Source organism: Enhydra lutris, unplaced genomic scaffold (assembly GCF_002288905.1).
Source record: "Enhydra lutris kenyoni isolate GAN:26980312 unplaced genomic scaffold, ASM228890v2 scaffoldscaffold21, whole genome shotgun sequence".
NCBI classification, from domain to species: Eukaryota; Metazoa; Chordata; class Mammalia; order Carnivora; family Mustelidae; genus Enhydra; species Enhydra lutris.
Window position 1 is genome coordinate 37,277,133 of NW_019154105.1, and position 25,708 is coordinate 37,302,840.

The following is a 25,708-nucleotide window of genomic DNA, read 5'->3' on the forward strand; positions in this document are numbered from 1 at the left end:
AAAAAAAAAAAAAAAAAACCAGTGGATGAATCTGAATGTTACAGGTCACTGACCACAGACACGTGGGTGGAGGTCTTTCTAATAACGCCCCCATTCGCGTCTGCTTTCATTCGTATCAGGCAGTTTCCAAAATTAATCATGGTAGTTTGTTCTATGCAAGCTTGTCCCAGAGTCCCTTTCCCTGGTGGCTCTAAGTCAGACATGGCTCAAAGACATGCTTGTGTTGAGACACAGAAAACAAAAGGAAAGCAAGAGCCATTTCCTCTGAAGGTCATGGTAGTTAAAAGTGACTTCTCTGCTTCACCTCTTCTACCCAAGTGTTGACCTTCCAAGTGTTGACCCCAGACCCCCCACTGGACACCCGGCTGTAGATGCTGAGAGACGGTCACCATGTGGCTGCAACAGCGTCCCACAGAGCTCCCTGCGTGCCACCTTGCCCTGGCCCACTCTGTACCTGCATGTGCTCTGCCTCTTGGATGGACCCACCGGTGACTCCTCCTAACTCAAGTAGCTCCCTCTGCACCCTCATTTTCTCCTGCTCCTTCCACACACAGCCCTAAGAGGGGCCTGGGGCTGGGTGTTTGTCCACAGCACTGAGTGCCAGCACATAGAAAACACGCGTGTTATGCATTTACAAATACACATGTATGTAATAGTGTGCTTCCGGCGGGCTCCTAGCGTCCTAAGTCGAAGGAAACATAAATGGTAGCAAAAGAAAGACAACCTCGATGTGCACACACACATGCATACAGTTGGGTGTTAGAGAAAAACAGAACATAGTATTTGCCTCTGCAAATCCTCACACAGTAACGTGAATTGGCTTTATGGAGGTTTCTTTCCCTGAGTCCCACACGGGCTGGGCCTCTGTCTGACCTGTATCTGAGGGCTTGCGCGACCTCCCAGCACCCACGGGCCCTGGCGACTGATGGGGCCTGTCTCATCGGGGCTACCACTCCCGCTCCCGCCGAGGTGCCATAGCGTCAGTAGCACTTGGGTAACGATACTGGGAGCACAAGGTGCCAACGCCTCAGACGCCTTCGCAGCTTCCCTTCTCTGGCCTGAAAAGCAAAGAACTAAAGTCAACAAGTAAAACAGACACCATAAAAGTGTGGGCACGGATTTATTGCTCTTTTGTTCCTTATTTAATGCCGGGTCCATGTTTTTTGAGTCATGGTAAGATGATGTCCAAAATTCAACATTATTAAAGACCCAAACAGTGAAATAGGTGGAAAGAAGCCCTCAGATATGAACTCCTCTAAATTCTGTCTGGTGGAACAACTCGGGATAGACGCTCCTGGGCTGGGCATCTTGATTTGTGAGGAGAACCACTATCCCCCACGCGGGAGTCCTGAATGTTGGCCAACTTTTAGGCACTGGGGAGTGTGCGTGTCATCCTCAGAAATGTCTGGGGAGATCTGGGATGACTCTGAGTATGAAAATCCCTCCTTTCACCTCAGGCTGAAAGAGATGCGCACTGCTGAGAGTCCCAAGAGACGAGAGGGGACTATGATGGCAAAGGCCAGAGTGATCCTGCTATCGGAAAGGGCCCTCAGAGACCCTCTCTGCCCCGACCCCTAGTTCTGAGAGTGCTTGTGCGGAGGCCTCACGCAGGGACCCGAGGAAGCCGCACTAGCTGTGAGCGGCTTTCTGCTTGCTGAAGGCACAGGGTTCTCAGCCCCCAAGGGAAAGGGTCACCATGTTGTGAGTCGTAGTCAGAACACGCCGCCCCGCTCTGAACAACTGTGCTCAGCTGCCACTGTCTGATTGCGGTTTCAGGGGGAAGGCTTTTTTCCAAAGCCATCTCTCTGGCGCCCACGACAATCCTGACACACCAGGCTACTTCTTTGGGGAATGCGGTTCCCAAGGGTGTGCCCTCAAAGGGACTCACAGCGCCTGCCTCACACAAGAGCAAAAGTAAATACCCGGCCCTGACCGGGCGACAACAACCCACAAAGAAATACACGCATCGGAGTCCACAGATGCAGGTCGCTCCCTAGCAACACTTGGTATGAGCCTAAGAACTGGTGATTTACCCAGAAAACACTGATCTACAATGACTTTGATACTTAAGGACTAAGTAAAAAAAATGAAAACCGTTTTTGTTTTTTTAAAAGACAGACTTCAGTGAATACCCAGGAGAGTGCTAAATTCAAGATGTCCTGACGGTTCTCTGGGGCTTCCGCAGCCAGGACAGACAGGGGCCAGTTGCATCGCCTGCCTGCCGGGGACCAGAGGGTGTGGTCCCACAAACCCACAAGGATGAGCCCCGGCCCCACTTCCAGGCCGGAGGACTCCCCTCGAGCCCCCAACCCGGCCCCAGCCCCGCCCCAGGACTCGCTGTTCTTCGCAAGCACACACAGTGCTGCTGAGAAAGGAGGCAACAAGGAAACTCGAAGGCGCGTTTATTCACATCCGTGCCACCTAAACCTACTGGGTACAGTAATCGGGACTGAAGAAGGGACGGATTGCAACTTAAACAACAACAAAAACATTGGGACCTCCGTCCCCATGACTCGCAAGTTCTAGTTCAGAACAGTCTGCATGCTGGCAAGCCAGTGTCCTCCCTGAGAAGCACGCGTCATGCCTCGTTCTCTCCCTCCGGCATCTTCTGTCCCTCTCAGTTAAGGCCTGGACAGCGCAAGGACGGGCCGCAGAGGCTCCCCTGCAGCCGTGCTCTGGCGAGGGGCTGTGTCCTGTGCCGTCAGTCACCTGTGGGCCCGGGCCCCATGAAGTCCGGCTCTGGCCCGTGCGGTTCTGCCGTCCCCTGCCTCCGGAGCTCCTCCACCGTCTGCAGCAGGGCTGACCGCTCCAGCTCCAAGGCGAGGGTGGCCTGCTTCAGCTTGCTTTCACTGCTCAGAAGCTTCTCAACCGTAGCTTCCAGGCTCTGGATCCTCCCATTTGCCACCTGGAGAATCAAAGAAGCAAGTGTGAACTGGCGGGCGAGAATGCGGAGGGGTTGGGGGCTGGCGGGGATCCACTCTACACTCCACTGGCCAGCCTCGAAGACGCTTTGGAGCCCTGTTTTGGCAGAGACAAGCCTATTTGTTTATTTGTGGCCTGGTCTTCTGGACACACAGGAAGACTACATTTCCCAGGTTCCTTCGCAGGAAGGCTGAGCCAGTCTGAGAGCCTCCAGCATCCTCCCTGCTGTGGCCTGAGAGGGCTGGCACCTTCACAGTGCAAAGGGACCCCAACAACAGGGAAGACAGCTCTGATCCAGGCCAAGACTGCTTCAGGAACAAGGGGCGGAGCTTCAGGGACAAAGGGACCGCCGCTGGGCCCCACCCCTGAGATCTGGAGCTTTGTGGACCACTGCGGCAGAGCCTGGCCCATCTGTACAACCACACACACTCGTGTGCACAGACTGACTTCAGACCGAGAGGCCAGTGGTTCCCATGGGGCGGCCCCAGCGGTACCAGCCCTCTCCTCCCAGATCCTTTCTATTCTCCTCAAGGTCAGTGGGTCTCACCGCATCCGGGGTCCGAGCGTCCCAGCATCAGTCTTGCTGATTGGTCACCACCGCTGCCCCTGAGATAAGTGGTATCCCCCCTCCCGCCCAGCCCACATCCTGGGCACCGAGCACACGACGGCCACACACAACGGAGAACTTCCAGGGGCTTCTCTCTAGCAACTGCCCCTCCTAGTTCTCAGCTACCAGGGCCGGCTTCCCAGGCAACCATGGGCTCCAGGGAGGCTGTGGGGTTTCCTGAGAAAGCCACAGCCAGTCCGACCTTTAGAGGCAGCCTTCCCCAAGGCCTTCCAGGCCGGGTCGTCGGTACACAGTGACTCCTGTGGGTGCTCAGCTCCCTGAGTCGGGGAGCCGCCGCTCCACCTCGCCAACCCAGCCCTGCTGCACACGTTCCCGCTAATTTGGGGTGGGGAAAATGGTACTTGTATTTTTTTCTCTCTCTCATTTTCAAAACAAGAGAAACAGGTTTTTGAACAAGACAACACTTGTGCCAGACAGGCGCCTCACGACTCAAAGTCTAGCTCCAGCTGTGCCGCTGGAGCGCCCAAAATAGAAGGAGGAAAGGACTGCGCGTCCAGGTAGGTGTGCCTGCCAGACAGGGGCGGCCGCACCGAGTGTACACTCGCAAGGGGTGCTCTGTGAACCTCACACTCCTTCCCATGGCCGGGGTCTGGGGCAGGTCCACCGCCCCCACGAAGGACCGCCCGTTCTCGAGGCCCACGGGATCCCCACGTGCCACCCAGCTTCGTGGTGAGCGGTTCTGCACAGCTGTCACTCTCCTCCATGAGACCGAAGCGCTTTCATGGAGAAAAGCACGTCTCCTGTACACGGGTTTTGCCTCCCGCAGCACCTAGATCACTGGCACTTGATGACTCACAGACGCTTAGTATAAAAAAAGCATGTCCATTATTATGTGGCACCATTTGGTGGGTGTATGCAATTGTCTTCTACCGTCTTGCCCTGCTGGACAAAACAGGGAGAACCCTTTGCTCTCAAGCTGCTAGATAACATTAAGTGTTTAACAGGAAAACAAACGGGATCTTGGTCTCTCTGGCAACTAACAGGAACAAAGATAGAAAACAGGTCAATTTTGATACTTTGGAAAAAAACAAAGATCTATGGTCAAAAACTATTATAGTTAACACCATCTTTGGACTCTGAAAACTGTTTAAAAAAAAAAAAAAGGAGGTGTGAGTCTTACAGAACATGGATAAGTGTGGTTGCAAGACAGTAAGCCCATGTGACTCGCGGAGGGAACTGGGAAAATGATCTTCAAGCTCCCGCAAACTGACACAGCATCCTCCCGGTCCCAGGTCTTGGACAGCAGCAGTGTCTTCTGAGTCTTGGTGGCCCTGGCACCTGGCAAGGCGAGGGCCCCCAATACTGGTGGGCTGGCACAGCAGCAGCCTTGAATGATCCCTCCACAGAGCACAGCCTTGGTGAAACACCGCTGCAAGGAGGATGTCCGTCATGACTAATTACCACCCGGGGTCCTTCTTGAGGGATTTCGAGATCTGAGCAGCTTTGCACAGCTTTTCTTGTCACGAAAAGGGTATAGTATCAGAGAAGCAACATGAAATTACGTGCACCCTTTACCACGAAAAAAAAAAAACCACGCAGGCATTAGCCCAATAAATGGAATCTTCTATTTCCATCCTGCCTATCTTCACGAGCCAAATGCTTCAAATGCTAGTCCGAGCTTTGTCAGAAACGTTCCTATTACATTCTATTTCAGAAACCTAGTTTGTTTGGAAGTCACTTAAAATTACCACCTCCCATGCAGACCGTTACAGGCCAGATAAGGCTCTTTATCCCCGTGAGCCTCCCCTTCGAGGACAGCCAAGACATCCTGGAGACACTGTACACAAACATCTTTCCAATTAGGACATCTCAGTTGTAGGGAAAAAAAGAAGCTAAATTTCAGAATGTGCTTGGTGGTTAGGACTGGGCAGGGAAAGCGTTTTTCTTTGTTCCTCTACAGTAAATAGCCACTAGGTCTCCTGGGATAAATCCCTGCTGGGAGGAATGCATTTTGGACTAGGGTTGATTTATTAAGCTCTCAATGCTGGCCTTTCTCATATCACTGCCAAGCCTGTGTCTGCAAAGCGGCAACTTTCTATGGAGAAAACTAAGAGGCTTAGGTCGGGACGGAAGGCTTATTCTAAGGTCAGCCCAGGAACACCATAAAATACATCCTTTGGGGACAAATATGTATTTGTCTTTGCAGCAAATAAAGTTTTTTTTTAAATCCCTCCAAACAATTCCTTGACATTAATAGCATTACCACCCATTCATGGCATTAAGAAAGTAGACCGTACCATTATGTTATTCGAGGTGATCGGTAAAGGAGCTGTGCTAAGCCGACAGGGACTGTGTGTCACACAGACACAGCAATCAGGACAGGGCAGGTCAGCGGTCTGCCCAGCGCGACAGTGTGGAGACAACACTGGATCTGGCGGGAGCTGGGTTTCTGGACTACATCCCCAGGCTTACTCCATCTCACCCTTCTGTACACATGGTCTGTTTGCCTTTCTACCACATGTCCTCACCCACATTCATCCATGTTAAGATGGAAGCTTCTAGAGGGGAGAACTGTGTCCCTCATGAAGTAAACTTTTGTATTTGCAGTAAGGACTCTCAAATCATGACCACATGCTCTGGTTTGTTTTGTTAGGTAGATCTCTGCGTTACTCCCCTCCCCTAACGTCCCTCCATGGACCTAGCTGGTTTCGCTCACAGAAGCCCAAGCCTTTGATTCTCTGGTTATTCCTCAAAGCACAATTGCTGGCATTCAGCGAACCCTCAGCATCCTGGACCCCAGTTCACCGCTGAGCTTCCCTCCTAAAAGGGTTAAGTGCAGAGACAGCCTCTCAGAAAGTTCCAGGACTGTCTGACCTCAGCAAAGGATAATCTGTCTGCTCCCTAATAAAAAGGACCAATTCTCCTGGGCTACCTTTGATCCCAACTATAAACAGACTGGGGGGCTGGGGGAGAGGTCCCGCGGTCATGGGAAAACCCAGCCCGCCGGTGCTTTGGTGCGCTAATGATCTACCCCACGCTCAGGGCTCAGGAAGAGGCTTTCTAAATATGCTCTACCTGCAGTTGTTCAAGGAGGTCAAGGTTCTGTTTGCGCAAGCTGCTGTTGGTCTTCTCTAATTTGTCCATTCTTTGGTTGTCACTGAGAGGAGAAGAATCGATAAGTTCTTCTTGAAGCACGTGGTACTCGACTTCGTAGGCTTGTAACTGTTTAGCGATATCCATCTCAGACACCTGTTACGTACAGACAAGCCGTCAGGCCCCGAGAATGAGACAAATCCCACCTGCGCGTGTTCGTCCCCATCAGCAAGCATCCCCCACACACCAACTCCGGGCCTGGTACTGTCAGTGAGAAACAAGGAAAACTCCCTGCATTGAAAAGGTAACAATTCTACTTGGGAAGAAAAAACAAAAGAAGCACTGAGACATAAACCCAAGGTACCAATAGGTATGGGTCTCGGATAACTCATTTTCCAAAGGCCCAAACCTTTTTTTTTTTTTTAAAGGCTTTTTACAAAAATTTATTTTTAGTTCCTATTTCAGCACAGATTTCCTTTTTCTCTGAAAATTCTATTGTGTTAGACACATCAGCTATGGTCAAAGAGGGAGGAAAAAAACAAAACAAAACAAAACAGAAGAATCATAGCCCTATTTGCCCAGTCACCGAGTCAAAGTTTAATTATAGTTCACAGGGGTTTTAGAGTTACAAGAACAGCTAAGTAATGGAACTGTTTACTAAAAAACCCTCCTTTGCACATAAGATATGCAGAAATGAGCCAAAACCCAAATGTCGCCCACGCAGATGAGTGAACATGAAACAATGCTTTCCTGCCCATAATAGTAACAGTGATCGAGAAACCACCCGTGTGAAAAACAGCCCCGAAGTGCCCAAGTGAGTCGTTTGTGTTTGGACTTTCTCTGAGGGAGCGGGGTGGGAGCTGCAGAGGGGTCAGGAGCGGCCGCGGCCTCTCTCCTGCAGCTGCTTCTGTGGGATCGCCCTGCGGGCTGGGGCTCTGAGCACCCGAGTCAAATCCCAGGGAGGCTCTGCGTGTGGGTCTGGGCGTCCGGTCATGCTGGCTCGGTGGAAACAAGGCCAGCATCCCAGAACACACACTTGGAAGATGAGGTTAGGCCTTACGAGAGCACAAAGGAACTCTTCACTGCCTTCTTTAAGAAAGAAATTCCAGTGTAGTGTGAATCAATGGAAAGCTCGCATTCCCCGACGGCGCCCTGTTAGCACTCAAACACGGATGAACCCTATCTTCCCTGAAATCGATACTCGAAAACCATGTTTACTTTCTCACCATTCCTAACAATCTTCTCTGCTTGGAGATTAATTTTTCAGCTTCCTGCTTTTCAACGGAATTCAGTGCACAAGACCAATTAGGCACAAAAGTCATTCTACGCCCCAAACTACTGTGCATTGTATTTGCGGTGTGGGTGGGTGTGCAAGCTTGCCGTGTTGATAGGCAACCCTCTGTTGTCCCTCCGAGTGACCGCGTGGTCAGCAGGGCTTACTTTCGCCGTTCAGCCAAGAACACGGACTCAGCCCTCAAATCAGGGCTCCCCTGGTGATGCCCTGAATGACCTTGAGCAAGTTACGTGACTTCCCCCAGCCTCGGCGGTGAGAGCACCCACCTCCAGCATCACTGTGGGAATTCCGTGAGGCAACTCGTGGGAGTTCCCAGCACATGCCTGGCAGGGGGGAGCAGGCGCTCATTGAGCTAAGGAAGCTGCTTCCACGCGCCTGTTATGAAACCCTCACGTTCAACCTTGCGCTTCAGCAAAATTACAAAGGATGCCACATCACGGAACCTCTGAACAGCTCAAACGGGGCAAAAACTGCAAACATTAAAATCGAGACTGCCGTGGCACTGGTGTATAATTAGGGTGCAGAATAAATGTACAGTTCCTTCTCTCTTTCTACTGAGATTTAGTTTTAAAAGAGCTACTAATGTGGAAAACCTGGGAACAAAACCTGTGGCCCCCTCATACAGATTGATGCCATGCTAAGGTTAATGGCTCTCAGCTGTGCCCAAAGCTGTATACTCTTTCAGGGACCCATTAATTCCCAGGAACCACCCTGGGTCACCCTGCTTAATTGCATCATTATCTCCTGGCGGCTAAAATCCTTTGAGCCCTGCGTTTTGCAGCTATGCTCTAGAATTGATCCCAAAGTGTGGCACTCTGCGGCTGGTTGGGAAGGCAGAGCCCAGGTCCTTAAATGAGGCTTTTTCGAGTTGCTCTATATTCTTCATGACCGTAATTACAAGTGGCTTCATTGTTCTACCTACTCGACATGTCATAACCCCGTTAATCTATTCGTCCAGTGCTGGGTATCTAGTTACTTATAAAGTTTCTGTAGTTATAAATGACAACTCTAAACATCCTTGCACATATGGCTTTCCCCATATTTTGGATTATTTCCTAAGGATACATTCCAAGAAACGGGATTACTGAGTCAAAGGCCATGAATATTTTACTGGTTTGTGATACACATCGCCAAGTTGCCTCCCAAATGGGAATAATCAATGTACAATGCCATCGACAACAACACACCAATGTGCCAGACACAGTCTACCCCTGGCGCCTGGTACCGACCTTAATATGTTTCATTTTGTTAGTCTAGCAGGTAGAGCATTGTATGTTATTTAAATTATGCATGAAGGTAAATATTTTCCCAGATATTTGTTTACTAGATGGATCTCCTCTTTAGTGAATTGTCTGTTTATGTTCTTGGCTCGTTTGCTCCTGGAGACACAGTGGGTTCCTCTTTGCAGTCTGTGCACACTCTGTATAATGAAGCCGTTAACCCTGACACCTGCAGAACTGGCCACAAACTTTCCACCTTCCAAGCCTCCAGGCCCTGCCCCCAGGTCTGTCCGTCTCGGTGGCATCGCCAGGGCTGGAAAGAGGAGCAGGGGCCCAGGGATCAGCCAGGAAGGGCTACAGTGCCTGTAGTGAATTTAAAAATAAGAAACCCAACTAAAAACTGGTCTGTTTTTTATTATCACCACATGCAAGCAATTCTAAACAATATCAGTGGTAAAATATTCCTCCTCACTGTACCCACCCTTTTGGTATGGCACTGACTGGCCTTTGAAGAAAGTCCTCGTTGTCAGCCGTGCAAACTGCCCGAGCTGCGAGGGCTCCTCCCGGCGCAGACGAGGCCATCTCAACGCTGTGATTCTGAGGAGCGGCTCCAGAACAAAGGAACCTTGTTAAGATTCTGGTTTCTATTCTACAAGCTCAACTAGAACAGGGAATTGTCTAGTGTGTCCAGTGAAGCTGCCCACAGCACAGCTTTTCAAATGTTCCAGTGTGTGTGAATCCCCTGGGGATCTTGTTAAAATGCAGATTCTGAGTCAGCAGGTCTGGGGCAAGGCCCCGATTCTGCGTTTCTGGCAAGTTCCTACAGAGCACAATGACAGGCGCAGGCCTGGGGCCGCACTGTGAACACAGCCCCAAGAACGCTTTGCTCTGTCTCCCAAAGTCCCCCTTCAACTTGGATTTTTTCCCTTAACACTGAAATGAACCGGCAGAGGCAGACAGCACTCCCTGAGGCAGACAGACAACCTGACCTCCTTCTCTGTTTCCGTGTCTTCCCAAGGTTTCCCTCTTGTTGGGTCAGAGGATTTTTATGGCTCCTATTCAACTGACAGTTAAACGGAGGACCTGCCACAGACTTCAGAGACCCTTCTCCCGCTGCCCTGGGCTCCGTCAACTCTGGACCTGCCCTGCTGTGGCTGCTCCCAGCCTGCCCATCCCGAGCCAAAGCCGCAGAGCCCTGTCCTTCGCTCCCTCCCTCCCATCCCAGCTGCACGCTGTATCCCGCTGCTGGAGCTGAGGCTATCTGCAGAAAGAGCATCGAATGAAATGAGCCAGAGCTACCCCAGAGGACCATCAGGACGACACCCACTCACATACACGACAGCTGCTCTGACGGGTGCAATGAATGCGTCTGTCACTTGCACCCTGTGGACCTCCAAGAGCTGAGCCTGGGGGCCCTCTCAGGCTGCCAAGGAGTCGCACTGTACCTCAGGCCTCATCTCCGAGTGGGACTTAAACTAGGGCACCCTCTAGGTGGGGAGGGGGCAGTGAGCATGGAACACATGGGAGGGCAAGAGGGCAGAGAGCTGGGCTTCCCATCAAGACTCTTGGCAGGATGTAAACCTGGGCCCCGAAATGTAGATTCTGCATTCCCCACACTGCTGCTCCCAATCCACAACCACCCTTCCCTTCCAAGTTCAATGCAGAGGCATCTTGGATTTCCCTCAATTCTCACTCCCATGCCTGTGATCAGGAATCAGCAAAGCATCACCTATGGACTGAATCTGTCCCACTGCATGTTATTACAAATAAAGTTTTATTGAAACAACAGTCACTCCATTCATGTGCATATTATCTTTGTGCTGCAAAGACAGAGTGGAGTGACTATAAGAGACCTTCTGGCCCCCAAAGCCTGAACGACTTACTATCTGGCCCACTGCAGAAAATGGATGCTGACCCCTGCTCTTAGCTCACTCCTTGGGCCTACTTGAACTCATCTCTCCCAACTCCCAGTCAGCAGCGCTCACCCCACCAGCCTGGCTCCCACACGCCCTTGCACGAGCACCACTGTGGCTCTTACCACACTTGGAATTACTGGGTTCCATGCTCGTCTTCTGCACAAGATGGGCTCTGCTGTCAGAGACCCATCCCATTTTTGGCTCTGCCACTGCAAACAGAGTGTTGGGCATGTTACCCTCTCCATGCCCAGCTTCCCTGCCTATAAAAATGGGGATTATAACACACATCCCAGGTCTATTAACGGGTCCATGGAAAAAAGGACCCCAAGTTCAAGACGGCTGCCTGAAACAAATCAGGTGCACACACACAAAATTCTACTCTCTCCATGTCGTGTCCATTTCCAGTCCTCCAACAATTAAATAGACCCTGATACTTTGAGTAAGTATTCTTCACAGAAAAGGGAGGAGAAAACAGGATTCTTTTCTGGGGCTCAGTATCTAGGAGGTAAACTAAATGCTCGCTGAGCCTGCCTGCCTGCCTGAGAGCCAGGGGAGGCCCTCCCTGGGCACGGACTTGAGGTAACCACGGTGCTCTGTCTACCCCGGTGGCCAGAGCACGTAGGTTTATGCCGTGAGAGCTGTAAAGGCAATCGGTGCACATAAATGCCAAACATTTAAGAATCAAAAGGACAGAGAATTCAGTGTTAACATACAGGTAAAATACAGAAAAGCCTCTGTAATTAAACGATACCGCAGCGCACCGTGGCGCTGCAAAGCTGCGAGGTCACCACCCCCTCGACAGCAGGGCGACCAAGGGCCAGTGAGCCTGCCTCTTTGTGCCCTACAGGCCTCATGGGTTAAAACCATCTATCCTGTCAGGACCGCGGTCATGACGAAATGAGATCGTGTGCATATGTAGATTCACACAGAACCTGGCAGGAAGTAGGGCCTGAATAAGCCAAAGCTATTCACATTGAGAGAAATGTGCCAGGGAAGCAAAATACGAGAGACGCATCGATTCCCGAAGAACCAAAGCGCAGAGTGGGAAGGCAGTGCCCTTTGGCAGCACAGGGTAGGAGACGAGCAGAGATCCAGACTCCCCCGGGGCTCACAGCGGCTCCCCTCCCCAGGCCACACCTGTTTTCTCTGTGCGCCACACCACAGGAGGGGCGGCAAATAAAATTGGAAACACCGCGTCTGGGTGCAGTCCACAGGAGTCGCCGGATTCCTCTTGGACCATGAGAAGTCCTCCGAGTAAGGACGTGCTTAAAAAACAGCTTTGTTTCACGACTTGTTTTTATCTGACTGCTCTATGCTCTATGTTTTCGTCGCACTGGGAGCAGGTGAGGCCTGAGTGCTGGCCGAGACGCAGAAATCCCTGCCAGAGCATCGTGAGCCAGCCAGCCCCTGGACGCTTGCAGCGGTGACCCACCCCCTGCTAAACAACCCAGCCCTTCGGAGCCAGCAAACGTTACTAGAAGGTTCTTCTTTATACAGAGTCAAAATCACCCCCAAACCAGACCACGGAACAACTGATCTAGTTGTAATTCTGACTTAACCCACCCTCGCCCCTAACGTTTGAGAGGAATGGTCCTACTGGCTACAGAAACCAGAGGTGCTCAAGCCACAGATGTGGAACTGAATTCTAAAACACACACACACACACACACACACACACATATCATGGAACAAACTCCTAGAATATATACTATCATGATTTTGCTATCAAAGGGTTATTTTTAGAAAATTCCAAATACTCCCACACAGCTGAAAAAATATCAAAGCTCTCCCACTGTAGGGCCGGCCTGATTGTGCACGTGTTTCAGAAGAACAACCAGGAGTGAAGCCCCTTGACTAGAAGCAGTTACCGATAGCCTGGGCCGGTTCTCCGCCCTGACCGCTGCCCCCTTGTTTGCACGTGGCACAGCCCCATCACATTCCCAACGCACGCGCACTCGGACACGTGCTCAGTCACTGACCCCATACTTGGCCATGTGCTTCCTACCTGCCCGGTAACACACAGTCTGGTGCCCACAGGACCAAGTGGTAGGAGACAGGTCCCGAGAGAAAGAAAGTTAAGCTCTCCAAATCCAGGACGGCATATGCCTTTGGAAGGCCGGACTGAAGCGTACCTGACTGATGGTCTTTTCCATTTGCACCAAGCCCAGGTTGGGAAGGGTGTTTTTTATAAAGTCAACTATGGTTTCTAGGTTTTCATGTTGCAGAATCAAGGGCTTATGGCTTCCCAACAGACTTAAAGCCACTTTAAATATGACCTCTGATCCCTGAAGAAAGATCATATCTGGGAAAACACAGAAATGCAGAAAAGTTAAACCAGACCAGTTTCTGATGAAGTAACATTGCGTTTTCTTGTTCACACATCAGAGCAGGATGGTGGGAAACGTGAACCCAAATTGTGGACTTTATTTCCTTTTTAAGTGCCTGATATTTCAGATAAGGTTGTCAAGATAATATTGCAAATAATAAAAGAAATACAGATAATGTACTGCTAAGATTTTTGTCACAGGTTCAGATAAATCTTTCTGGTTATTGTTCTAAAATATGTTAAATTCAAAAAAGCTTCAAAAGTTAGGAGAAAACTTTTTATTACACTGTTTTTCTAGAGATGCTCCAGGGTTTTAAAGGAGTTACAAAACACATTTTTGTGAGTAAAACTGGAAGATGTTTAGATATACAGCATCAGAAATTAAGATAAAGTTAAAAAAAAAAGCATCTCTTTTTGAAATAAGGAATTGAATTAAAAGACTGCTAAAATTCATAAACTGTCTGCAGAGTTGCAAAAGTACATTATTATACTTGCCCGTATGCTGGGTTTTAGCATAACAATGGAGTGAAAACCATCTTCCTTCAGAAAAATTCAAAGAACCCTGTCAGAGTTATTTTCTAGTTCTTGCCATAGTTTTTTCTTAGAACAGTTGGCCAATGTTAGCAACCCCTACACGGACTGTGACGTGGTAAGAGGGAGGGCCAGCGGCCCAGGCCACGGGGTGAGCAGCAGGCCTCGCCTCAGCGCCCCCTTCCTCACAGAGCTGAAGCCACTTGAGGAAGAGAGCACAGCCCTAGCAACTAATTGTTTGATGACTATATTCGGGCAAGTAACCTAACAACTGGAATTAAAAAATACAAGAGGAAAACACACTTTTAAAAATGAGGGCATGGATCTAACTAGAGGTAACTGTCAATATGGGGGGGAGGGGCTGCAGGATAAGGCGAGAGACAGAGAAGTAGTCCTCCGGGTCATCAGGTCCTGGAAAACAAAAGCAGGTGAGAGGAAGAACCCCCAGCAGTGGGCTTCTCTAGGTGGTTTAGCGTGACAAGGTAGAAAGACCACGAAGAAACAGGAAAGGCTGGAAGCTGCTGCCCACAGGGAAGGGAAAGGTGTCCGCATCGGAGTGATTTGTGCGAGAGCGCACAGGGCAGGGCCTGGGCACCCCCGGCCGGCCAGGTCAGTCCTGGGATGCCCTGTGACCTTCCCCAAGGCCTCGGCCACACCAGCAGACCCCGTGTCAAGGTGCGTGTCACCAGTCTCTCTCACAGAGCTCAGGGCCACACTGTTTCCACAAACATCACAAGTGCTCACAGTGCGGACGGCCCCCCGAAGCGAGGAGGAGGAGAGCGGCCTCCTCCTTAGGTGTGGCTGCAGAGGCTGGAAAGATAAATTAGAGAACTGGTCGTATCTTTGAAATCTGAGCCCTCGGGGGGAAGTACTATGGGTATCAGACAGCCCACTGTAAGAATATTTTTGTGAAACGTCTGCTTCATGAAATACACCAGTTTAACCATGTAAGTCACCACTACAGAAAATACAGAAGGTCTCAGACAGCACCATACCTGAGATGTGTTTTTAAAAAGAAATATTTCCCCAAATAAAACAAACTTGAAGCTTCTGTGGTTTAGACAGCAAGGCTTCCTTTCAATAGATCCGCTTTTAGAGCTGAACAAATATGATGGCATCTATTGGAAGAAATAGCAAGTCTTTTGAGCAAGGGTCCTGGGACAGGGCTGTGCGACAGGTTAACTGTCACGGCTCAGGGACCTTAGTCTCTGAGAGACATGTAACTAGTAACCAGATAGCGCCTCGTCTAAGCCAAGTAAGAGAAGTAATTATCGGGGAAGTTTTATGAGCACAAACATGCAACCCATAGCCACAGTCTCTTTAGGCAGACAATTGGGACCTCCAAATTTTACTCATGGTTTTGTTGTTGTTGTTTTAGAGAGGGGGGTAGGGGGAGCAGAGGGAGAGAGAATCTTACTCAAGCAGGCTCCACGCCCAGCATGGAGCCAAACCTGGGTTCTATCTCACAACCCTGAGATCATGACCTGAGTTGAAATCAAGAGTTGAACGCTTCACTGACTGAGCCACCCAGGCATCCCAGGATCTTGCTTTTTATTTTATATTTTTATTTTTTTTTAAAGATTTTATTTATTTGAGAGAGAGACAGAGTGAGAGAGCATGACAGGGGAGGTCAGCGGGAGAAGCAGAGTCCCCATGGAGCTGGGAGCCTGATGCGGGACTCGATCCTAGGACTCTGGGATCATGACCTGAGCCGAAGGCAGTCGCTTACCCAACTGAGCCACCCAGGCGCCCCAGGATCTTGGTTTTTAGAACAAATCTGCTTAGCGGAGTGCTTCCCAGCATTCTAAACTCTGACTTTTCTGGGCTGTATGAAGAAAACAGAAAAAAGCTGAGAGAGGTGTTTTGTTGTTGTTGTTTTTTAACCACTCTTTGAAAATATAGCCCTGGATGTATTTGTCTCATTGGGTGTGTCTGCATTTAACAATACAAATGCTCTTTCCTGATGCTATTCCCAGGGCCTTAAGAGAGCTCTTCTATCTGCTGAGAAGTTCCTCACATTTAAGTCAGCAGGCATTCACTGAGCATCTACTACATGCCAGGCTTTCTACTGGGCACCAGAGATCGAGCCATGAACAAAAAGCTCAAAGGGAAAACTGCAGAGACACCAAAATCTGTTGGTTTGGGAGAGTTAGGCCCTGGTGTCAGGAGAGCAAGAGGGATGAAAACATTCTAAGGAAAGGTGGCTGCCAAACCCAATCTTGAAGAACCCACAGAAGCTGGTGAGGTCAGGAGTCATGAAGGAGGAGGAAAAGAGGGTGTGAATGCCCAGGGGTGTGGAAGCCGCACACCATGTCCCGGAGCCTGAAGAGCAGGAGAAGGCAAGAGCTCGGGCTCCGTGCAGCACTGGGTCACCAAGGCCTCTCCTCCGTCCAGACATCAGCATCCTGATTTACCCAGAGCACAACAGGGGTCACCCAAGGCTTTCTGTTCCCTTTGATCCGAGTAGGTCAGTGCCCAGGTAAAGGGATGATGTTAATGAGACCCGTGAGTCTGATCTTGCCAAGGCTACTTAGCTTTAGACAGAGAAGAGCCGTCGCAGGTGAGAGGACCCTGATTCCCACCCGCAGACTCCCGGGGGCCTGCTGCCAGCCTGAGATGCTCGCCCAGCGCTCCTGGAGGCCCACTCCAGATGCCCACCCTCCTGAGGGCAGGCCGGCCGACAGGCCACAGGAGCCCTGCTGAGGGAGTCCGGCCCCAGAAGCTTGTCAGCCTGGGAAGGCCTCAAATAAGGACTTCATTTGGGTGCTCGATAATGAACCGTGCCAGAAGGGTTAAAGGAAGGACCCCCCCACCCCCCGCCCTCCTGGCCTGTCAAAGTTTTGCTTGGAGGCTGGGACTACTCAACTGATCTGACTAGCCTTGGGGGCAATATCTGTAACCCTTAAACAATGGATACCTTTTTCTCCCTCTGGAAATTTAAAAACTTAAATAACTTTTAAAGAATTGTAGAGAAAAATGCTACCTATAAACTCACTGCTCCAACTCAATTATTTTCATTTTTGTCCATCTTCTAATCCTTGTACCTTTATGTTCTGGAAATTAAACAAAAGAGCCTCCGTGGAAAAGTGAGTTCATTGCCTGCCCCTGAAGATCACTGCACGAGACAGCAGACTGCCGGAGCCGCCCCCGCGGCCCCCTGAGGCCGTGCCCCCCGCACTGCAGCCAACTTCCCTTCCCTCCTACTGCAAGCCACCCAGAAACAGGCCAAGGGTTTTATCAGGCAGGAAGTAAAGGGAACCTGAAATTCAGCTGACTCAGCCACTTTTGCAAATTATTTGCTGAGAACAATGCAAATAAACACTTTCCTTTGAAGACGCTTCAGCAGCCCTATTGTTCTGTTATTGTGTTAACCTATCGGAACTCTGTTGGAAACGCCCATGACCTAAAGGTGCCCATGACCTAAAGGTGCTGTATTCCTGGGGGGGAAGGGTGGGCAGTAAAGCAAACTTATCCTGCATCCTCTTTTCCAGGCACCTTTGCTGCTGTCAAGGGCAAGCGCTCTCCTAACTCTCTCCTGGGAGGCTGGGGTGCTCTGGATGTGAGAGCACCCCCTTCCCCCCAGGACCAGGTGGGAGGGACATGAAGGATGACGGCCGATCTGCAGCAGGCCTGCAGCACAAACAGATCGTGCACAATCTCACTTCCCGGCCATCGGAGCACGTTCCCCGGGGGAGCCTTTTGTCCTGGCCCTTTAAACCATCTTGTTTTGCTAAGTCTATTTTAGTCCTAAAGCCTCTCTGAATCCTTCCCTGTATTACAGGTGGCTTCTATGTTTTCCACCAAACCCTTCCTTTCTGCCCTCCGCCTCCTCCCTCAGCTGCTCAGCAGCACACCCTCTAACACCAGGAGCCTCAGACCACAGCCGCCGCCTCTGGCAGGAGCAAACCAGGTCCTATTTTTCAGATGATGTTTTCCCCCAAAGGTAGGTGTGATGTGAAGGTGAACAGAGCAAGCATCTCTCCCAGGACCCCTCTCTACCCAAACTGGAAACACGCAGGAGGAGACTATTGTACATTCTGGGACACCCGCTCGGGAGGGCCGACAGTGATCACCACGGGAAGGTTAGGGCACACCCATCGCGAGCTGGTGTCCTCCAAGGAGAACGTACTTCATGCCAACTAACCTGTTCAGCAATACAGGAGCTGTGCTGTCTGCAAGCTCGGAATCCGGCACGTCCATATGAAGTGTCAACAGCTGACAAAGGTCCGTTTGTTTTTAGGGTTTATTCAGGCCAAAAGGCTTACAATGAAATGGGCTTCAGGCCAAAATAGACTACAGTGTACGAATGGCAGGTTTAGGGATTTAAAACTAAGCTATCCACCATCATGAAGCTAAACAAACAAGGTTCAAGTCACCACTGCTAAATGCATAAGTGGTTTTTAGAAAACCTTCCCGTGGAACCTGCTAATATGATGGTTTGGTTTTACATACTGGTAGATGGAACAGATGTGCAAAAAGAAAAACAAAACAAAAAATGAAAAAACCCAAATCAAAAAACCAAAACAAAAACCAACAGTTTTTGCAAAATGACATCACACACGGTGCTGCGCTGAGCTGCCACTGCCCGCCTACCATCTGAGGAGCCTCAGCCGGCTGGACACAGACCCGCTGAGCACAGCAGGGGTCTGTGGGACCCCAGAGCTTCCACACACTGGCGTCTTTATGCGTAACGTAGGAGCGCCTCCAAGACTCACCACCGATTACGTAATATAAATGTCCTGCTCTTGCCGGCTTTAGCTTTTAATTTATGAAGTCGTCAGAATGTACTTTAGAGCAGCACATATTCTCTAACAGGAGAGCTGTCACTCCAAAGCACTATGCCTCCGACTTATCTGACTTAGGCAAGGACAGGCTCTCTCCCAGAGTTCTGTGGCCCTGGGGTCCCCAGGGGTCCCCAGAGCTCCCTGCGAGGCAGCAGCTGAGGGCCCAGGAGGTGAGCCCTCAGTACTTGCCCTCCCATTGGAATCTTTGCAGAATTTTTGCTCACAAATGCTGTAATTCGATGCTTGAGCTATTTTCAAACCATGAACACCAACTTCTTCCCTCCTACCGCTTTCAGTCTTCACTCCTGTCACCCAGGTTTTGAAAAATACAGTAAAAAATCAGGAGAAAAACTGGACTAATGATTTTCTTTTTAATTTCTAGAGTAAGAAAAGTAAAAAACAAAAACAAAAACCACAGACATTTTTGGTAAGAAAGACTTCAGCCTACAGCTAGAGATCTTGTGATTTTGGTGACTCTTCTGTTAGTAAACTAAGCAGACAATTTTCAGGCTTTTTTTGTTGTTGTTTTTAATTATCTTCTTTTTATTTATAATTTTAAGATTTTATTTACTTATTTGAGAGAGAGCGCACGTGCACACGCGTGTGAGAGCACACACAAGCAGGGGGACGGGCAGAGGGAGTGGGTAAGTAGACTCCCAACTGAACAGGGAGCCGAGCACAGGGCTCCATCCCAGGGGGCTGGGATTAGGACCTGAGCTGAAGGCAGATGCTTAACCAAATAGGCCACCCAGGCACCATTATCTTCTTCTTCTTCTTCTTTTTTTTTTTTAAAGATTTTTATTTATTTATTTGACAGAGAGAGATCACAAGTAGACGGAGAGGCAGGCAGAGAGAGAGAGAGGGAAGCAGGCTCCCCGCTGAGCAGAGAGCCCGACACGGGACTCAATCCCAGGACCCTGAGATCATGACCTGAGCCGAAGGCAGCGGCTTAACCCACTGAGCCACCCAGGCACCCCACCATTATCTTCTTTTTAAACCCTGGTATAAACCCATCATGAAATCTCACTAATGATTTATTAAACCAGAAGAGATCTAGTGACAGAAAGTAAGAATCAGTTTGGGGAGCGAGTTATGCAAAAGGGGTGGGGGCTGTGAATATTTTAAGAACATGGATTCTTCTAGTAAAGCTCAATGGGACATTCTTTAGAAGTTCTCATGGATAAGAATAAGAATAAAAATCTCGTACTCTGGGGGAAAGAGATGCAAAGATCAACTCAGTGCCCACCTTTGTTAAAAAGCAAATTTCAGGGGACACCTGGGTGGCTCAGTTGGTTGGACGACTGCCTTTGGCTCAGGTCATGATCCCGGAGTCCTGGGATCAAGTCCCGCATCGGGCTCCCAGCTCCATGGGGAGCCTACTTCTCCCTCTGACCTTCTCCTTGCTCATGCTCTCTCTCACTGTCTCTCTCTCAAATAAATAAAAAAAATTTTAAAAAAAAAAAAAAAAAGCAAATTTCAGGATTTCTAGAATTTGGATCTACAAAGCTGTCTTTCCCAAGCATGCCAAAGGAGTGCTCTCCCAATAGTGCTTGGCACACCCTCCCCCTTGAGATGTTCTCTAATTCCAGAAGCAAATCTAAAAAAGGATGAGAAGATTACAGATTTTTAAATTATCAGGTAAATGAACATTAATGACACCTTAAAACACTTGATGGGTGATGATTATATTAATTCTCTAATAACCTCCAAAGTAAAAAAAAAAAAAGTGAAAAAAAAAAACCCGAATTGTCAAAACGATTCTTTCACTCTGAAGCAGGGAAAACCCACAGTGCAAGAACTGCCCGTGCTCCCAGCGTCGCTCGGCTCTCAGTGCACAAGTGCACGTGCTTCCCCCGCCATCTCAAGGCCCCTGAGACTCTGCCCGTGAACACATGCTTAACTCTGATGGAGACAATCTTCTCCAAAAGTAAATCAAGAAAGTAGGAGATGGTGTGAAATGTGAGCTGCCTATGGTCGCAGTGGGGCCCCCAAGTGGAAGGGGCTGAGGCGTCTGGGAAGATGGGGGGGGCCTGTGAGGGTGGACCCGTGAGTCATCAGCATGGGGGAGGGGGGTCCTTGCAGAGTGACCTGGTGGAGGAAATGAAGAGCCAAGGGCAGGAAGAAGAGAAACAGGAGAAGATGTGAAGGGAATCGAGAAAGAACAGGAGCCCAGAAGTCCCCTGTTGAAAAGTCTGAAGGAGCCATCAGTGCAGTGTCTCGGGTCAGAGAGGTGGAGGAAGACGAGTCACGAGAGGCACGTGCCTGGAAGACATGCACGGGGTCCCCTGGCCACATCTTTAAAGATGTGTGGTCTGGGGAGAACCTGGTGGTGAGGGATCGGGGCTGAACTCCACCAGACGATGGCGCCCAGGCAAGCCCGGCGAGCACGAGAGGTGAGGCCGCTCGTGAAGTTCACAAACCCAGTGCCGACTAGACTCTGAGTGTCGACCGCCACCCTGTTCTTGCCGAGCACATAGCTCTCGAAGCGCGGAGGCTTGGCAGGGAACCAGAATACGTGTTTCCCACCTGCCAGGAGAAAGCTGGTTCGGGCAAACAGACAGACACACACTTACCAAAGACTCTGGCTACAAATCCCAGTGGGAACTGGGAGGCAAACACGGTGAGAAACCAGGGGGCGGCGTAGAGGCTGGGCCCAATCTCATGCTCCTCAAGGTGGTTGTAGAGGTCTCTGTGGTAATCGTGAAGAAGCCTTGAGAGCTGGTACATCTGGATCTGCAGGAACACACGCACAAGAGGGGCTCAGAACCGGGTACCTGCTGCTGGGCTCAGTTACGTGTCCCACTCACAGGCCGTGGAGAATTCTTACACTGAGAGATACTCTGCTTGGACTGTGATAACCACTGTCGACCACTCACTTACCCAAGGAGCACCTGCCAGAGGCCTTGTGCACAGGAGGCCCCAGCCAGGAGGAGCCCAGAACATGCACGCCCAGTCTTCTCCTACCGCTTCCTTTCCTTCTACTGCCCCCTGTGTTCCTTGGCTACTAGAATCTAAAGACCTGTCTTGTGGGAACACTTCACATATTCTCTTATAAAATACACACTCCTAGCAAAACTCACACCCGGGGGGAATTCAAAATGTGAAAGAGAAGTGGGGGGCGTGGGATGATTCTGTGGAAGGACCCCATTAGACCCATTCACCTAGTAAATTCGTTCTAGACTCCCTCGAAATTACTCAACAGGCAGGACAGGTGTGACTTCCTTAGGTTTGTAACATATGGGATTTACAGATCCTGGGCAATTTAAAAGAAGAAGACAACCGTTTATCTCAAGATGGAGAAAATAACTTTTAAAGGGTCCCCTCTCTAGATTGTGTTACAGTCCTAGAGGGAAGCCCACGATGGGTCCCACAGCACACAGGGCTCCTAGAGTCAGCCCGGGGCTCGGCAGTCTGATGGCCTGAGCCCAAGGTACTACCACCTAGAGAGGGTCCGAGCCCCACTGAGATGCTACAGGTTGGACACATACCACGCAAACTGGCAAAAACAAAACAAAACAAAGCTATTTCCAGGGGCCCAGACAACATAGCCCTTAAGCACCAGTAGAGTCGTGTGTTAATGAACTAAATTAAATTGAAAATTCCACTCTCTCCTATGGCAGGTGCACCTATATCAAAGCTAATGGGGAGAACATCAAAAGAACTAACAGGGTTTGTGGGAAGTGTTAGGGGCTCCACATCCTTTAGGTAATGAAATGGCTTCCTTCAATGAGTTTTGTGTTCATGGGGAGGTTCATATTCACAGGTGGAGGTAAAAGGATTTTTAACCACCCAGTCTGGTCCTCTCAAAGAGTCCTTGGATCTGGGGCACCTGGGTGGCTCAGTGGGTTAAAGCCTCTGCCTTCGGCCCGGGTCATGATCCCAGGGTCCTGGGATTGAGCCCCACATCGGGCTCTCTGCTCAGCAGGGAGCCTGCTTACCTTCCCCTCTCTCTGCCTGCCTCTTTGCCTACTTGTGATCTCTGTCTGTCAAATAAATAAATAAAATCTTAAAAAAAAAAAAAGAGTCCTTGGATCTAATGAGTCCTTTCTTAAAAAAAAATACTAAGGCTCTGAAATCAGAGTAGCCTGCTGGTAGAGGAACGTGTATACGTGGGATCTCACATTTAGAAATATTCCCAGAGCGGGGTACGTAGTGCTCCCACCTCTGACAGAGACAGTCGCAGCGTTAGGCACACACTGCCCTTTGGATTTCCTTTGCTCTGACCTACCACTGTTCGTTCAACAGATACGCACTGGGTGCCTCCTTCATCTCAGGCACTGCTCTAGGAACTAGGGAGGTGGCTCCAAGATAGGTTAGATCCCTGCCTTCTTATGAGATATGCTTAGGAAAGTCAGAGAGCAATCAGGTCAATGAATAAGGGAACAAGGTAATTTCAGACAGTTAGTGTTCTACGCCAAAAGAAACGAGACAGGATACATAAGACGCGTGCCTGGGTGGAAGGTGGTGGGGAGGGGGATGGGTATAACATCAGGATGGTCAGAAAGAGCCTCTCCCAGGATTTGATATTTGAGCTGAACCCTGGGTGACAAGGGCTAATGTGGAATGAGGGGGATGCCTGGCAAAGGAAGTGACAGATACAGTGGGTTAAGAATTAGATCATCTGAGGATGGTTTGATGAAGGGTAAAGGGAGGGTCCTGCAGTCAGACAGGCCTGGGCTGAAACCCCAGCTCAGCCACTTGCTAGTCAGGTAAACTGAGTTAAGGTGAGTCCTCCCATCTGTAAATTGAGCTGCTTCACAGTGTCTTCCTGAGGGTTACAGGGGCAGTAAGTGCAGTATGAAACGCTTGCCGTCATGCCTAGCACAGAGCTAACTGCTCAGCAAAGACAGCTACTCCCATGTTAACGGAGGGTGGGGAAATTTTCTTAGAGAGACCTGGAAAGGGATCCAAAACATTTCTGGCATTTGTCTCTAGCAAATACATAAGGAACGCTTTCTACCTGTAAAATAATCATGTCCGGCCGATACTGTTTCCGCAGTCCCATTTCAAACATCAGAAACTTGAGCATGGTAAATGCCTCTTCTTCACCCATGTGAAGTAGCAAAATGCCTGCTACAAAGCTGAGACCTTGGCAGTATCCTACTTCCTGGTCGAGAAGCGAGTAGGCCTTCAGGATGTTGTAGAGAGACAGCTGCCCCGCCCCGAGCTGGGCAGAGAAGTACGGATGTGTCGGGAAGGTTCTCCCTGCAGAAACAACATGGGTTAGACGCAGTTGAAGAAAGCAACCAGATGCCTGCAGATACCTCCTTCTGGAATATGCCTGATGGGGCAGTATGTTTCCAGGGAGAAAAGTACATGATTGAGAGGACAACCGTCTAGAGCCATGCCAAGGGCCAAGCTTGGACCCAGGGGGAGAATTAGGGCCTCATCTGGATTAGCAAAGGCAAAAGGTACATCTAGTTGCCACAAGGCAACTGTTCACCTTAATCATTCAGCCTTGGCAAAGGGAGCACAATATATTCGTGGGTTCTTCCTCAGCCTCACGAGAAAGCATTTAATCAACCCAGATCAGCTTGTTTGATTTTGAATCAAGGGGACACCAAGAATCTAACTACTCTCCTGATTTCCTGTCCTGCATTCATTTTTTGCTTGCTCTACCTCCTTCCCCCAACGAACTGTCCCCAAACACACCCTGAACATGTCACCCGCACTGCTAGAAAGCACTCAGCAGCCTCCCAGCGCTCAAAGAACAAATTCTACACCCCTAGCCGGGGAGCTCTGTGCATCTCCTCAGCCATTCCCCCACCTTCATCCCCTACTCCAGGGCTGGCCTCAGAGTGGGCAGGGGGTGCGTGCAGAGCAGACAGTGCCTGTGTGTGCGTGTGAGGGGGGGTACTTACCCCCGTGCACCCTCCCAGTCTACAACAGCACGTGCGACTCAACTGTAATGAAACATTCTCCAGCAGCCACGGGCAAAAACAAGAGGTAAAACTAATTCTATGACCGTTTGTTTAACCCAACATATGCAAATGTTATTTCAACACGTAATCAGTACACAAATCATTGGGACATTCTGCATTCTTTTTTCTTGCTAGGCCTTGGAAACCCAGTGTCCTCCTCACACGGATGGTGCGTCTCAGTTTGGAGCCACCGTATTTCCAGGGCTCCGTAAGCACCCGTGACTGCCACACTGAGCGCACAGGTGTGGCTCTTTCCCCAGATTCTCCGAGGGACGAGGGCAAGAGGATACAGGGGGCTCTTCACGCCATCACCCCCAACCTGCCGCCAAGCAGATGGCGCCCTGCCCACCTCTGCACATTTTGCCCATGGCCTCACCCCAGCCCGGCCCACACCCTTCCCTCTGAAGGCCTCTGGGTCTCCCAACAGGTCCGGGTGGAAGACACACAGGCCACATGAGGCATGCAGTGCCAGGAAGGATCTGGTTCCCTTTCCATCGGTCCCCGTGAGCACCTGCATACCCAGTACCCTCCGGTGTCAGATTCCGCCCCCTGCAGAAACAAGAATAGACACTCACTGGCCCTGATGGTGGAGTGAGCCTGTTATTATTCCTGGTTGACATGCAATGTTACGTTAGTTTCAGGGCTACAACGCACCGATGCGACAATGCTTCACGTTACTCAGTACTCAGCACGATGAGGACAGTAGCCACGTGCCCTTACTACCATCCTGTCCGCCACACTGCCTATGCTCCGCGTTTTATCTCGGACTCGTGCTGGAACTGGACATTATACCCTTCTCTTCGTTCCATTCGCCTCCTTCCTCTCCCCTCTCCTCTAGCAACCACAAGTTCCTCTATGTCTATGAGTCTTTTTGTTTGTTTTTTAGATTCCATATGTAAGCGAAAGCATGTGGTATTTGTCTTTCTCTGTCTTCCCTTAAGCATCAGACCCTCTAGGTCCATCCCTGTTGCAAATGGCAAGATTCCATTATTTATTTTATGGCCGAATAATATTCCACTGTACATATACCTCACGTTTATCTATTTATCTGTTGATGGGGGATAGTCCTCATTTAATCTTTGCAAGTCTCCCGGGAGGATGAGCCTGCAGGCTGGGGAGGGACTGGTGTCACT

General features: G+C 50.0%; 1 protein-coding gene across 7 annotated transcripts in view; it reads right to left on the minus strand.

The window, feature by feature from the left end:
* Nucleotides 1-2,385: 2,385 nt before the first annotated feature.
* LOC111149365 (TBC1 domain family member 1) overlaps nucleotides 2,386-25,708 on the minus strand; it is a 230,476-nt gene continuing 207,153 nt past the window's right edge. For 5 of the 7 annotated variants that reach the window (XM_022506376.1, XM_022506374.1, XM_022506377.1 and 2 more), the window contains 5 exons: nucleotides 23,615-23,859; nucleotides 21,228-21,387; nucleotides 13,146-13,315; nucleotides 6,566-6,739; nucleotides 2,386-2,905 (listed from right to left, as the gene is read on the minus strand). In XM_022506376.1, the coding sequence (XP_022362084.1) occupies nucleotides 2,702-2,905; nucleotides 6,566-6,739; nucleotides 13,146-13,315; nucleotides 21,228-21,387; nucleotides 23,615-23,859 (953 nt within the window). In that variant the 3' untranslated portion in view covers nucleotides 2,386-2,701. Of the gene's footprint in view, nucleotides 2,906-6,565; nucleotides 6,740-13,145; nucleotides 13,316-15,637; nucleotides 15,696-21,227; nucleotides 21,388-23,614; nucleotides 23,860-25,708 lie in introns of those variants that run through there. The other 2 variants (XM_022506380.1, XM_022506379.1) reach the window with 2 other exon arrangements.